Genomic DNA, 15,592 nt, shown 5'->3' on the forward strand with positions numbered 1-15,592 from the left:
CTGGAATCCTGGCGTGGACAGCCACTAGTTCTCACCCCACGTCCACCACGGACAGACCTCTCTGGTGGTCTAGACTGACCCGGCTTGCCCGGAAATCTGAAGAGGGTGGGGACAGGATCCCAGGGAGTCTAGTCTGTCACACGTTCACTAGGAACTCTAGAGCCTGCACTAACATCCCTTCCTGGCCTGCAGGCCTGTTTCCATGGTGACAGAGACCCTCATGCTGTGTCGTGCAGGGAGGGAAATGGACCACAGGTCCCCCGGAGCCCAGCAAGCTCTCCTGGCCCCCCCCCTGCCAGCCCCCTCCCTCCGGCCCCCCCAGCCCCTCCCACCAGGATCCTTTATGTTTAGCTGTTCGGCAAATGCCTCTGGGGAGCTGTCACCCCCCCCTCCGAGCCCCCCCCTTCTGTCTGCAGTGGCGCATGTTCCCTCACCCCTGACTGACGTAACAGGCAGAAGAAGGAGAAGAGACTTTAATGAATCTGCCGCCTCCATTCATTATTGTAATGGCTTCAACTTGGGGGACAGGGCCTGCCATGTGCTTAATATGTTTCCATGTCCACAAACACATCCCCTGCTTGGCAGGGAAAGAGGAGGTCTGGTTTAGGTTTGCATTGCGGGGTGATTTATAAAGACACTAGCCTACTAAGGGGCTCTCCTGCCAAGACTTAGCCTTCTTGCACCCCTACCTCTCCCTTTGGGCTCCCCCAGTCCCTCTACCTCACCTGTTCCCCTTTCCTAGCACCCCTCTTTGGGTCGGGCTTGCTTCCGATCCTCCTTATGCCCACCTTCTCTCCAAGGGCTCCCCAAAAAAATGGCTGCTGACAGACACTCTCTAGATTGCAATTGATCGCTTTGTGCATCGCGTCGAAGGCCTCAAAGGACATTCTGGGGAGAAAGGAGGAACGGTGTCTCCACTCTGACCCGTTTCTCTGCCGCCACCCACCTGGCCAGCCATTGAAGGGACTTCGTGCACAGTGTGGTACAAACCGTGGCAGAACCAAAATACTGGGGAGAACACTGTGCCCCTCCCTTGGCTAGCAGACTCCTCAGACCCCTGACCCGAGAAACAAGAATGCCCCCGGGAGCTTCACGCTGGGAGAAGGAAAGGCTGGTGTAGCCAGAGGAGGAACCTGGCCCTCAGGAGCAATTGCACACAGTTCTGGCAGCCCACCCTGAGGAAGAGACAGAAGCAGGAACAAGATGGGCCAGTGATGGGCAGGGCCACACACCCTGGCCAGGATGCTCGGCTACGCACACCTCTAGGGCTCTGTTTAAACTGAAACATCATGCTATTATTCCAAGTGTGGACTTGGGGTCATAGGGCCTCTTTATCTGTTTCCTTTCAGGGTGGCCATATTGCATACATCTCCTTTCTCCACTTTGACTAGTACTTGTTTCTGGAATCAGCTTATGGAGGATGAGTGGCCAAGTGTGTAGGTTCTGACCCCAAAACTACAGTAGCAGTAAAAGGGGAGATGTTACCAGGGCAACCGTGTGTTAACAAAACATGTGAGGGACATTATGGCTGGGGAATTCCTTTGGAGAGGTGTCCAGGTTTACTGTGATTGACAAAGAACCATTTGGACTCCAGGGTTCCTTAAAAAGAAGGTGCTGAAATATAGAAGAAAAACAAACAAACAAAAAACCAGTGCCACAAATCACTCCTCAATGAGGTGAGAGTCTCCAAGGCAACCTGCCCAGGGCTGAACACCAGGAGGCAGGAGATGCATGGTCACCATGGAAACCACATCCTAGAAACCCACTGGTATTGGTTTGCCACACTGTGGATGAGGTATTGGGGGTGGAGATAGGACTGCAGGGTCCCTGGGGGTATGGGTGGGGGGACTAAAGAAAGGTGTGGGGGAGAGGGTGGGAGAGAGAAACATGAAAGAAAGAGATGGGGGAGGAGAGAAAGGTCCAAGCCCTAGACAGTCTCTCTGAAGCTGTGTGAGGCGTGAGGGATGTGACAGGAGCTGGAAGGAGAGAGATGAAGAGGCTGTCCTGGAGCCCAGAAAAAGGATTAGCAGTTGTAGCTAGGTGCCACCATATTGTCCTTCTTGCGGTATTCCATCTCTCTCAGCCACTCACGGGACATGAGTCATACTCCATTGACGCTCCATTGATGACAGACTTCAGAAGGGTTTGGAATCAAAACAATCCCATTTGGGACTCCCAGGTCCTCCTTTGACCCTGGGTGCTCAAGCACCAGGTACAAGCTCATCCCCAAAGCCTGTCTCTGGCCCCAATTACTCTCAGCCACCACTTGGCTGGTCCTTTTTTCTGGAAGCTAAGCAGCAACTGGGTACCTAGCGCCACCTGCTGGTGGTCCCTGGAAGCAAGGCAGCAGTGACTAGAATTAGTCCGCCCCTGGCTGTGTTTCAGACAACTCTACCTCTTCAAGCAGGCATTGAGACTCGGACCCATCGCCAATCACCACCCTCTTGGTGTCCTGGGGACCAAATGAGTTCTACCACAGAACAAGCTGCAGAACACAGCCTGTCCACATCATCAATCAGCCGTGTGACCTCAGCCAGCCAATGGCATCTCTGGGCTATAAGGCATGTCCATGACATGGAGTTCGTGTGCAATTCCCCACTGGGGTTTTTGATCATTTGCACATGAAGCACTAGCCCTGTCCTGGAGAGTTCCATTAAATCTGAGGAGAGATAACACCCCGGAAACACAGCACCCCATGTCTCTCGGCATCTGTGTGGTTTAAGGCAACCTGGTGCAGAAGGGCCCACCTTCCACCACGAGCCAAGAGGTGGGAGGTAGGCCCAGCACATGCCACTCTGCAAATGAGCCCCTGGCCACAGTCCACTGGGTCCAGCCTGCCCTCGTCTGCTGTCTAGAAGAGCTCAAGGCTCGTAGCCATATGTCAGAGGAGGATAGCTGGGGACCGAAGCTTGCCCTGTGGATGCTGGCCTCATCACCCTTGACACAGGGAGGTCTCCACAGTGAACAGCCACTCAGAATGCAGGGCTGTCTATGCTTCCTGAGACGGGCTATCCAGTGGTAGCCACAGGAGGGCTGGGGAGGGCGGGGGTGGTAGACCTCAGTCTGGACAGCCAACTTCACGGCCCAGCTTTCCCACTTGCTCAGGGAAGAGCACAGCCAGGTCCACCTCTCAGGGTCTGTTGGGGATTAAACAGGGTCAGGGCCACACACTCCATCTTTTCAGGCTGAAGCCTGGTCCGTAGCAACACACTCATCACCATGAACTCAATCTAGAAGATGCTCCAACCTCTTGCCCTATCTAGAGCATGTATACAGCACAGTCCTGGCTGTTCCCTCCACCCGTCATTCTACCGAGTGCTTACTGTATGCAGAGCATTGCTCTAGACAGCAGGACTAGCATGATGGAGGAGGCGGGTTAGAGGCTATACCCTACGGAGCTTCTGGTCTAAGAGGAACTCGGGAGATGGACAGACGTCAAACTGAAAGACTCACAGCACAGCTGCCGAAGGAGCATGTGACCAGGAAGGAGTGGACCTGAGTGCTTTGCCTTTCCTCCTTCCTGCTGGAATGAGGGCTCGATGGCTGGTGTTTGGCAGCTGTTCTGGACTGTGAGGCAAAGCTGATGGGTGAGAAGGGCCTTCACCCCTGGCAACTGCACTGTCCACTCTTGGCTTTTCTGGAGACAGAGGGGACAGTTATCCTGTTTCAAGAACTTCGGGTTTTTAGTTGCCTCTTTGTCCTCCAAAAGCTCTGAAGCACACGCCTGGAGTTCTTAAGGAGCAGGCCGCCTCCTCATTAGCCAGTAGGAACTTGGGTGGGAGGAGTCTCGGCAGGATTTGGTTGAATTCACTGGAGTGGGAGGGATTGGCAGAAGTCAGAAGGATGACTGAATAAATCCAGTAGAGATGAATCCGGAGTGACGAGCTGGGAACGAGCTTGGAGGCTGACTGCAGTCAAACTCATCAGGGAAGGACAGGCCCGAGAGCAGGGGCTCAAAGCCGGGAGTCTCCACACCAAGGGTTCAAGTCCAGCCCTCAGCTGACCCTGACCATGATGTCACGAGAAGACCTCAGAGTCGGCGACCAAAATCTTGGTCTTGAAATCCACCTCTGGCTAGCTAAGATGGCCCAGGCGAGCTCTCTGGCACCTTTGAGTCTTCGTTTACTAAAGGAGCAATGGCTATGTGTGAAACGATGTGAAAGCAACACCCAACACTCCTCCTGTCCGTCCGTCCGTCCGTCCGTCTGTCCCCCGTCGTCCCCCCCCCCCCCTGCCGCCCGGGTGCTATCCAGTCCCATGATGACAGTTTCCGGATTTTAGCTACTTGCTCAGAACAAGGTTGTTCCCCAGAACCAGCTGAGCTCCAAAGAACAAGAAAAACACCAGCCCCAGACCGCAGGAGGCTTCTACACAGGCAAACGTCTTTGGGTATGTTTGTGAGTATGCAGATGTGTGTGTGCATGGGGCAGAGCAGGGTGGTAGCGGTGCAGAGGACAAGCTCATCCTTTCTCGCCTGCCTGCCCACCTGCCCACCTGCCCACCTGCCCACCTGCCTGCTGGGTAGTAACCAGATTGGACATTTTTCCTGATTGGTTTTTTTATTCCCCCTACCAGAATTTCAAAAGCAAATTGCATTCTCCATATTCCTGACACAGTCGGCAGCTTTCACTGGAGTGCTCGTGGGCCGTGGTCTGATTCAAACCACTGTGCCACCGTGCCACATCCCAGAGTCTGCTTACACACTCCTCACTGAGCCCTGCAACCGCTCTAGAGTTCCGGTCTCCTCCGTTCAGACAGGCCAACCGTGACGTGGCAGCATGACTAGCCAGGGGAAGGTCCGCCTGACTCGCCTTGTGAAAAAAGACAAGTACTGAGTCACTGGTCCACGTGGTCCACGTGGTCACACGTGTCACATTCACAAAAGGAAACCACCGGGCACCGGGCCTTTGAGCAAGGCCAGGAGGGCGTGAGAGAGGCTGGTGGGCAATTTCTGGGTGCTCTGGGGTGGATTTGGCCACCCCCACTTACAGAGAACACAGCCCTAGAAAGGCACTGCGTGCCTCGACCCGGTCACCTCATGTAACAGCAGAGCTGTGGGCCAGAAATAACCAAGGCTATGAAATGCCGCCGAGGGAGGCCATGACTCATCCTCCCCCAGCGGCCCCCAGGCACCCCAGCCTCGGGCTCCCTGATTCCGTGTACTGAGGGCAGCCAGTCGGTATCCCGTTGGTATGCGGTCTGCCTCTCCTAAGCCTCCGTCCCGCCTGTGAAAAGGGAAAGGTCCGCTTTCTTTGATGAAATGGCAGGCTTATGACTCTTCCTGACATCAGACTCAGACCCGGGTGAGGCCACAATAAATGAGGATTAGAACAAAACGCTTGCCACCAGGAATCTCCCCGGAAGGAGACCATGCTCCTGCCCAGACTTCCCACCAGGTGGCGCCATGCGACAACCTTCAAAACACAAGTCTCGGGACCAAGTCAGTGGCTCGAGGGGTTCATGGGTTCAGAGCTAAGAGCCCAAGGCTGGGTAACATTTCATGACTTCCCTTCACCTTAACCTAGATGCTCTCCAGAACGTGACTGCACAGGAAGCGGGCACAGACACTGACTGTGCAAACCGGATAACGACCACCTACTAAGTAAGCTCTGCCGCGGGCATGAACAGGTCAAGCCAACGCGTTTGAGCTTCCCAGCTGAAATGGGCCTTGGTGAGAATCTAGCCAAACCCTCCCCAGCACATTAGCTAGTGGTGGAGGGAGGTCCATGCGGAGCAACAGGCGGCCCCGGGTGAGGCCCCCTACTGGTGAAGATGAGATTGCAGCGTCTCAGCAGCTAAGGGGATGATCAATTCGGAAGCCAGACTAGGGCTTTGCAGGTGGTTTCCCTCAGCTTTTGCTGGCACATGGGAGATGTTTCCAGAAAGTTTGAGAAGATTAGAGCCCCGGGACTATGCTTAAACCCTTCATTGAGTTATACGCTTCGAGGCAGGCATTTCCACTATGACTTAACCCAGCTCAGGGTTAGGGCTCCTTTTGGAGTCCTGTGGGGGATAGTACCCCCAGGAACAAGTGACTGCTGAGGCCAAAAGAGGGTCACAACTCATCCCATGCCAAAACCCTATGGAATTAAGTTCTTTATTATGAAATGTGTCTGGGATAGAAGGCCAAGAAAAGAACTGCGGGCTGGAAACGCATTTAACTTACTGTGTTTTTTTTTTTTTTTTAAAAAAAAAAAAAAAAAAAAAAAAAAAAACACTAAAAATTCAAATAGTTATGCTGGCATAAATTCAAAGAAACTGGGCCTGGTGGTGTATGCTTGTAATCTTAGATCCTGGGGAGGTTGAGGCAGGAGGCTCACAAGTTCAAGGCCTGCCTGGGCTGTACAGAATGAGTTCAAAGCCAGCATGGGCAACTTATGAGAAGTCACAAGAGGGTCCAGTGAGGAGTGTGTAAGCAGACTCTGGGACGTGGCATGGTGGCACAGTGGTTTGAATCAGACCACGGCCCACGAGCACTCCAGTGAAAGCTGCTGACTGTGTCAGGAATATGGAGAATGCAATTTACTTTTGAAATTCTGGTAGGGGGAATAAATTATAGGCATGTGATGCCATACAGGCTCTCTGATTGATTGATGGATTGATTGATTGATGGATGGATGGATTGATTGATTGGTGTCTTGGTGGTTCTGGAGATTGAACCCAGGGCCTTGCACATGCTAGGCTCAGGTTCTACTGTATGAACACGCCTATAATCTCTGCTACTTGGGAGACTGAGGCAAGAGCACACTCAAGGCTAACCTGGGCTCTATATCAGCACTGAACCACACCACCCACCCTTCGAGAGGCGGGGTGCCTGTGCCTGGGTCAGTCAGGTTGTCTTAGCCCCTTCAGAAGCACTAAGCAGCACAGAGTTAACCAGCCCAGAGCCCAAGGGCACAGAGCCAGGACACCTCCAGCCCCGATCTCCTCTGCCCTGTGTCCTCACTGTAGTCAGCCCGCAGCTGTCACCAGCTCCTGTCTCCCAGCATCCCACCTGGACATGAGGGTCACCTGCTGCCTCTGAGGCTCTCGTCTGGACCCGAAATCCTGCTCATTTGTCTTCAGTGAGACAGAGTTCTCTTCCCAGGATGCAGACTCTGGGAAGGGAACTGAATTCTGAAAGGGAGGCTACATTCCCACAACTGTAGAGCTCCAATGTGTTACACGAAGACTCTAATCCACACCTCAAAAGACATTTTACGTATGGAACAAGTCCCACCACAGATCTGAAAGTGGACCCAAAGCCCCAAAGGAACAAGGTGGCTCGGGGGCCCCGGGGTGTGGGGCCAGAGTCTGCTGTGGCTAAGGAGATAAGCAGGCATGCCAGCCAGGACAGGAGATATCACTGTGAACAGTCAAGGTCACAAGCAGCTGGCAGCCATCCTCCTCCTCCACCAAGAAGGCCCATAAGTCCCCTCCTCAGGCCCAGAAATGAAGACTCAGAACACCTTTGGTAAAGGAGGTCTGCCCTGACACAAGGCTCCCAGCCCCAGGGGAGCCGTGGACACAGGGATCCAACCAAGTTCTTCTGAGCAGGAGAGCAGGCCCGAGAAGAGAAAGGAACCATCTCTGCCCTGTCCTCCCCAACACTTGGCCACATACAGACACCCCCAGGGACCTGAGAGGGTGAGGTTCCGGAAGGTCTTCAGGCTTCACTGGGGAGGCAGAGCCAGGAGGATCTCTGAGTTCGAGACCAGCCTGGTCTATAGAGCAAGTTCCAGGACAGCAGGAGCTACACAGAGAATCCCTGTCTCAACCCCCCTTGCCCCCCAAAAAAGAGTTCAAGAGCCAAACCCAAGGACTCTCCTCTCAGGAAAAGCGGTCTACCTCAACACAACACCCACTGAGGACAGCTCACTATGAGTTTCTGAGCTGCTGGTGGTTGGAGCAGCCCCTGGAGAGAACCCCTGAGCAAGAGACCCCAGCATGCACCCCATTCTTTGACTCCTAATGCCTCCCCAGTCATTCTGGGCAAAGGACCACTCCCGAGAAGCTGACCCTGGAGATCAGTGTGTTGGGGTACGCAGAGCTTCTTCCCTCAGCACTAGGCAAGGGGTCCAGGCCTGTGCCTCACCTCCCAGCTCCCCATCCTACTGAGAAAACCCTGGAAATCACCAAGGTCAAAGGCCCCTGCCACCTCCCCACACACACACACACACACACTAACCATCCCCACCACTTCTTCAGTTTTCCAGAACACGCAGCTGTGAGGCATTCAGCAGCTTCTCAAAAGAGACTCAAATTTATTTATTGAAAATACCACAAATAGCAGGACCACGGTACCACATGCCCGTGGTCCCAGCACTTGGGAGACAGAGGCAGGTGGATCTTTGTGAGTTCAAGGCCAACCTGGTCTACATAGTGATTCCAGGCCAGCCAAGGCTACATAATAAGACTCTGTCTCAAAACCACCACCCCCCCCCAAAAGAAAGAAAGAAAAATACCACACTAAAGAAATATCAGTACCCTTCCTCATACAGAAGAGCAGCTAATAAAAAGACACCATTAGAACAAAGGAATGTTGTCAAAGTCAGGACGATGCCTAGCTGCTCCGAGTTCCAGTTCTGCTCCTGGTGGGGGAACTTGTGTTCTGGGAAAATACAACATACTAAGCCTTTCTCACCCTGGGCTTGTACTTCTTAGTGGAGGCCCTGCGCCCCTAAAAGCCTTCCAAGGAAACCAGAGCACTCTGCAGATTTCAGTGATGCTGGTCCCCAGTCCCTCTGGCTCCTGGTTACCACAGTGGGGGAATCCACTCGCGGCCCCATCTCTGATCACACCCTCCAAGCACTCCCAAGCTCCCTCCCCCTCTCCCTGCTCTCACACTCCCACGCTCGCTCGTGCATCCCCCAGAGGTCACCGCTGGCTCAGGTGGGACACCAGGTAGACAAGGCCCACGAGCAGGAGGCCACGGACCCCAAGCATCATGAGCAGGAAAAGCAGGAGAATGGAGGTCACGGGCTCCACCACGTGGTTCCCAAGATGCCACTGGGGGAAGCCCATGTTCACCAGCTGCCGGTTCAGGTCACTGAAGGGAGACTGGGCAGCACCTAGCCTGGCGCCTGCCTGCTGCTGGCGAGGTCCAGGGCCCCCGGGAGGTCCACCATGACCTCTGTTGAGAAAGCCCTAGAAGATGGAGACAGACAAGTGAATCCAGAGGAAGCGCTCTTGGAATTGAACCACCAGCCAGGAGACTCAGAGGCTGGGTCCCTCCCTCCCCCATAGTCACCCTACCATGGTGCTTCCTTCCCAGGAACAACCCAGTCACAAAAATCTCACAGCATAAAGAATCGAAGCCCGTGGTTCCCTCGCCACGCCTGGGACAAGGGGGCCAGGACCAAGAGGAGAGGAAGGATGCATTCCTAGTGGGTATAACTTTAGGTCGGCATCCTCTCCGTAAAATATCCTGCAGCCAGCCACTCATCTCTATTATCCAACCAAACTTCTTGAGAGATGCTGGCGTCAGTGGGGTTTGCAAACCCCACCCAAAGAGAGTGAGCCTCTAGGTATGAGGCCTGGAGGAGGCTCCCTCCCCAGGAGGCAGGAGCCAAACAGAAGTCGGTTCTGACTCTGCTAGACCCTCCGTGGAGAGAATACCAGCTCTCGGACAGCAGTTCTCAACCTGTGGGTCATGACCCATCTGGGAGTCCAAAGACCCTTTCACAGGGGTCACCTAAGACCATCAAAAACCACAGATACTACAATGTGACTCATAACAGGAGCAAAAGGACAGTTATGAAGTAGCGACGGGAATAATTTTACAGTTGGGGGGATCACTACAACATGAGGAACTGTATTAAAGGGTCACAGCATTAGGAAGGCTGAGAACCACTGCTATAAGAAGGCGAGAAGCCAGCTCAAGACACTTCTGGGAGTTGGGGCCAGCAGTTACCCTTCTCTTTGGGATGGGTACCTACCTGCCGAGGACCACTGCTTCTCTGCTGGGTGGTGGTCCTCACTCGGGGGTCATCATCTTGAACTATCTCCCCATTGGCCAAGATTCTCACCATCCTCCTGGGAGCTGTGAATTCCTGCCGGGCTGTGTGTGCCTGCCAAGAGTGCACAGCCAGCCAGGTGTCACCTCAGAGGTCCCCTCAGCAATAGCCTTAGGGATCTGTCTTGTCCCTGACCTCGAGGGGCTTGCTGCAGACAACTGAGACCCCGGGGGGTGTTTTTCAGTGGTCATAGGGTGACCCACCCTTAGCAAGTGCCTGTCTGGTTGACAAAAAAAGAGATGAAATAATGCAAGGGGAAAAGAGGAAGGAGGAGAGGGAGGCAGGAAGAAAGCGGGGGAGGAGAGAGAGGGAGGAGAGTCCCAGGAGTCTCGCAAGAGGTGCACACCTGTAATCCAACCACTACCAGGACTACAGGAGGTGGAGGCTGGATGATCAAGGGTTAAAGGGCAGTCTGATGTTTGGGGAGTAGCCTCGGCTATGTGAAACCCTACCTCAAAAAGAAAGAAAGAAACAGGGAAGGAGGGAAGTACTTTGTATGCCAACTTAAAAAAAAAAAAAAATCGAGGGGGTGAGGGTGCGGTTCTCAGGAGCTATCCGGGTCTCCTCCCAGGTAGTAGAATGCAAGCAGCTGGCCACCACGCGGGGAAAGGAGGACCCCCGCTGCAGAGGACACGCCCCCCACTGCCCCCCCACCCCGCCTCCAGGGAGCAACCACTGCCCCTTTGCTAAAGGACGAGGCCCAATGCTCGAGCTGCGGCTCTGGGGGAGCCCAGCTCTGCAGCCCCCAAGGGTGACAGCGGGCCGGGCACTGTCAGCCGAGGAGCGCCTCGGTGCTCCTCTGGACTCTCCACGCGCTGGAGCACCGAGGCAAGGCCGGGCCCCGGGGAGGAGCGCGGCGTGGACCCGCAGGATCGCAGGATCGCGGTCCCGCGCGGCGTCCCCGTGCTTTGTCAGCCGCAGGCTGGACCACCCGCGCCGCCGCAGTATCTCGGCCAAGCGGGGCTCCAGTCCCCGCAGCGGTGGGGAGGGACCCGGACCCGGACCCGGCGCGAACACCCACCTGCGCGCACGGTTCCCGGGCCTCCACGTCCACGGGCGGCCGCTTCCTCCCACCTGACCTCACAGGAAGCGCGCGCCGCAGGGGCGAGGCCCGGCACGGGGCTCCCTCTGCCGGCTGCCTGGGGAACTGCAGCTGCGGAACGGGGAGGAGGGAGGAGGAGGAGGAGGAAGAAGAGGAGGAGGAGGAGGAGGAGGAGGAGGAGGAGGAGGAGGAGTTTGACGGGGGAGGGAGGGAAGAGATGAAGGGGCTGAGAAGGATTGGGATGGGGAGTAGTCAGGGAGTGTGGGAGAATACATGATGGAGAAGAGGAAAGGGAAGAGAAGCCCAGGATGCGGGATGGAGAGGAGAAGTAGGCACAAGCTGCGGCCACAGGTAGAATCTGTTCAAATATGCCCAGGTGACTCTGCAGTGCCCCTGGAGTAGGACCCAGACCCGCCCTTCAGGAGTTCTGAGCGCCATGGGAGGAAGAGGTCTAGATCACAGGGCAGGCTCTACCATTTTGCAGTGGACTTCCCGAGGGTGTGGGGTGTGTGTGTGTGTGTAGGGGGCGGGGGTGGGTGGGTGTTTGAGACAGGATTGACAGAGACAGAGCCCAGAGATGGCTTAGCCAGGAACATCACTTGCTTCCCAGCCTGATGATCTGAGTTGGATCCCTGGAACCCACGTGGAGGAAGGAGGGAAGTCGCTCCCTGGCAGCCCTCCGACGCTCTTCTGGTAGAAATGCTGACGAGTATTGCAGCCTCCCAGGGTGGAAATCTAGGCCGAGCGAGCAGCTGGCCATCACAGGCGTGGGCTCTTTCCCATGGTGTTCCGCTTGAGCGAAGCGGCTATCATCATCTAAGATTAGTTCTGTCTTGCTAAGTATCCTTCCCTAGCTTTCTGGCCGGGAGGAGCAGACTTCCTGATTGGCTTTTACTGTCCTCAAAACCGGCTGCTTCAAGGTCGCTAGCAGTTCCAGATCTGAATCTGAGATCAGAGCACAAAGCCGAGGGTCCCTCGGCCAAGGGTTGCCATTCCTGGGTCGCAGGGGTCCCGTCTGCCTGCTCCACCCTAGTTTTCAAAGTCTTGTTTTTGTTTTACCCTTGATATCCAAGGGTGTTTGTTGTGTTTAATAAGTGCATCTACCCCATCTTGCTGGATGCAGATCGACAAGCTTTGAGTTACAGTAATTGAGACGTCGTGGCTGAGGCACTTGACTCACGAAATGGCAGTGGGTAAATAGCGTTGGAACAACCCTGAAAATCGGGATCTATGATAAAGTGGAAGTATAGAAAAGTAAGAGCACCTCTTCGTTTTCCCTCCTTTCTTCTTTTAGACAAGGCAGCCTGGGTTGACCTGGAACTTCCTATGTAGACCAGGCTAACTTAGAACTCAGACATCTGCCTGTTTCTGCCCCCCCTGAGATGAAAAGTGTGTGCTACCATGCCCAGCTAGGAATGTTTTATTTGCAAGTAGTTGTGACAACTAGGTCTCTAGGGGGAATTTTATTCCACATGTGTCATAGAACCAATCACGTAAGACAAAAACAAAGGCGTCTTTGTAATTTATGTGACTTCGGAGTTCTCGTAACACATTGTTTGTTGGGGAATACTATTCTAAGGTGTGTTACATTTGTTTAACTCTCTGAAGCTGTGTTACTGTGTCTGTCTGAAACACCTGATGGTCTAATAAAGAGACAAACCGTCAATAGCAAGGCAGAGGAGAGGATGGACAGGGCTGGCAGCCAGAGAAAATATGTAGGAGAAACCTGGGAGAAAAAGAAGAAAGAGCCAGAGAAGGAAGAGGACTCCACAGGCCAGCCACCCAGCCACCCAGCCACCCAGTCACCCAGCCACCCAGCCACCCAGCAAGCCACAGAATAAGAGTAAGATTTACAGAAGTAAGAGAACGGGAAAAGCCCAAAGGCAAAAGGTAGAATGGATAATTTAAGGACAGCTGGCTAACAACAAGCCAAGCTAAGGCTGGGCATTGATAATTAAGAATAAGCCTCTATGTGTGATTTGTTTGGGAGCTGGGTGGCAGTCCCCCCCCCCAAAAGCAAAAACAGCAACAGTTAGTGTCAACTGTAAAGGAAATGATTGATAAACTTTATTACATTGAACCTACATTAATCTTGGCTATAGCTCAGTGGTATAGAATTTGCCGGGTATGTACAAGACCCTGGATCTGGTCCTCAGCACTGAGCAGGTAAAGGACATAATAAAATTAAGAATTCCGCTGGGCGGTGGTGGTGCACGTCTTTAATCCCAGCACTCGGGAGGCAGAGGCAGGCAGATCTCTGTGAGTTCAAGGCCAGCCTGGGCTACAGGGTGAGTTCCAGGAAAGGTGCAAAGCTACACAGAAAAACCCTGTCTCGAAAAACAAAACAAACAAAAAAAAAATTAAGAATTCCTTTTGGCTGGGTGGTGGTGGTGGTGGTGCACATCTTTAATCCCAGAAATTGGGAGGCAGAGGCAGGCAGATCTCTGTGAGTTCAAGGCCAGCCTGGGCTACAGGGTGAGTTCCAGGAAAGGCTCCAAAGCTACACAGAGAAACCTTGTCTCGGGGAAAGAAAAAAAAAAAAAAAAGAATTCCTTTTGACCTACTAATCAAGGTACTTTTTTTTTTTTTATGAAGCATACCCTGGCCTTGAATTCAAGATCCTCCTGACTCAGTCTTTGGAGTACTAGGATTACAGTTATTAAAGTTAGGATTACTCTACCACCCCTAGCTTAAGCTATTTTTTTAAAAAGTAAAAAAGGCAAACGTTGTACAGAGAGAGGTTTTTGCAATATAGATAGTATGATGGTCAGTTTTAACTGTCACCTTACCATAACCTAGACTCACCCAGGGAAAGTCTCATTAAGGAGTTATTTAGATCTGGTTGACCAGGATGCATGGCTGTAGAGGATTGTCCTGTTAATTGACCAAACCCACTGTGGGTGGCACCATTCCCTAGGCCAGACCCTGAGCTGTGTTAAGAGTAAAGAAAGCCAACGTGGATGCATTGGTTTCTCTCTGCTCTTGACTGGATGTGGTGTGACCACTGCTTAAATTCCTGCATTGACTTACCCTGGACTACGATCTGGAACTGCAAAGCAAATAAACCTTTCCTATAACTCTAAATTATTTTTTTAGTCAGAGTATCTTATCACAGAAATGAAACTAGAACAGATAACCGACAACGATAAGTCTGATGTCTGGAAAGGAGAAAGAGTATACGAGTATCTGCAAATGAATAATATAAGCAACCAAGTCAAAACCCAGACAAAAGATTTGGTCAGGCATATTATAAAAGAAATCTAAATGACCAGTACACTTTCAAACTGTGCTCAATGTTACAATTGGAACACTATAAGCCATCAGATGGCCTGGGAGCGGAAAGTGTTACCACACCACATCCCGGTGATGCTGGGCTGCACAGAGTGTTCATATGCTGCTGGTGGTGCGTGAATAAATATACACCACTCTGAAAAGCCGATAGGAGATTCGGGTAGATTCGTTCCTCTTCTCATCCCTGTGATAATAATAACCGAAGGAGGCAAATTCAGAGAGCCAGGATTTATTTTGGCTCATGGTGGAGAAGGCATGATGGCTAGGACTCCATCTTTTGTGATGAGAGCATGCAGCTGCCCCTTCTTATATGGCTCTAACCAGGAAACAAAGAGACAGGTACAGGAAGTGGGGCTTGGATAAAACCCTCAAGGCCCACCCCCAAGTTACCCATTTCCTCCAACTAGACCCCATCTTTTAAAGGATGAAAACAGCACCACCCACTGGGGACCAAGTATTCAAACACTTGAGCCAAGGGGGGACGCTTCACATTTAAACTATGACAATCAGCATTCTCTTGCTGTTGTTGTTGTTGTTTTGTTTTTTGAGACAGGGTTTCTCTCTGTAGGCCTGACTATCCTGGAACTCTGTAAACCAGGCTGGCCTTGAACTCACAGAGATCTGCCTGCCTCTGCCTCCCGAGCGCTGGGATTAAAGCCATCCAAGTAAAACAGGTAAAGGAATTGTACTGGAGTGATGCGATGTAATACTGGGAGGTAATAAAGACCGTGGCTGGAGAGATGGGGCTGTCGTTAAAAGTGTGCAGTTGGCAAGGACGTTGTGGTGACAGAAGTGTGTGGGAGAGGGTAGCTATTCACCTCATAAGCAGACAGGATGCAGAAGGGTAAGGAGGTGACTGGGAAGCCAGTATAAACATCAAAGGAATACATGTAGGGACCAACTTTCTCCAAATGGCTCTCGCTTCCCAAGATAGCTCCAGCTGACACCAAGCGTTCACAGCATGAGCCTGTGGGACATGCTATATTCAAAATGCAACAGATATTTTAAAACATCTTTTAGGAAGATTTATGTTACTTATGCATAGGGGTGTGTGTGTGTGTGTGTGTGTGTGTGTGTGTGTGTGTGTGTGTGTGCAGTTGCCCACATAGGCCAGAAGAGGGCATCAGATTCTGCAGAGCTGGAGTTACAGGCATTTGTGAATTTCTCAGTGAGGGTGCAGAGAACTGAGCTCTGGTCCTCTGCAAGAGCAACAAGCTCTTACCCACTGAGTCAGCTCTCCAACTCCAGCCAAAGCTCTGGTGGT

The 15,592-nt window shown here is 52.8% G+C and overlaps 1 protein-coding gene across 1 annotated transcript; it reads right to left on the minus strand.

Moving 5' to 3' along the window:
- Positions 1-8,370: 8,370 nt before the first annotated feature.
- Positions 8,371-11,107, minus strand: Fam241b (family with sequence similarity 241 member B). Its single transcript, XM_028886181.2, has 3 exons — positions 11,017-11,107; positions 9,918-10,049; positions 8,371-9,126 (listed from the first exon to the last, which is right to left on the minus strand). Exons 2-3 carry the CDS (start codon positions 10,008-10,010, stop codon positions 8,857-8,859), a joined length of 363 nt encoding a protein of 120 aa, XP_028742014.1. The 5' UTR covers positions 10,011-10,049; positions 11,017-11,107; the 3' UTR covers positions 8,371-8,856.
- Positions 11,108-15,592: the final 4,485 nt, after the last annotated feature.

Source organism: Peromyscus leucopus, chromosome 16_21 (assembly GCF_004664715.2).
Source record: "Peromyscus leucopus breed LL Stock chromosome 16_21, UCI_PerLeu_2.1, whole genome shotgun sequence".
NCBI classification, from domain to species: Eukaryota; Metazoa; Chordata; class Mammalia; order Rodentia; family Cricetidae; genus Peromyscus; species Peromyscus leucopus.

What these genes read in the sequence shown, in the direction of transcription:
- Fam241b (XM_028886181.2), bottom strand. Translation starts at nt 10,010, where the DNA reads ATGGTGAGAATCTTGGCCAATGGGGAGATAGTTCAAGATGATGACCCC. An exon ending in GAAGCAGTGGTCCTCGGCAG is followed by an intron (nt 9,127 to 9,917) that starts GTAGGTACCCAT and finishes TCCATCTTCTAG; the next exon opens with GGCTTTCTCAACAGAGGTCA.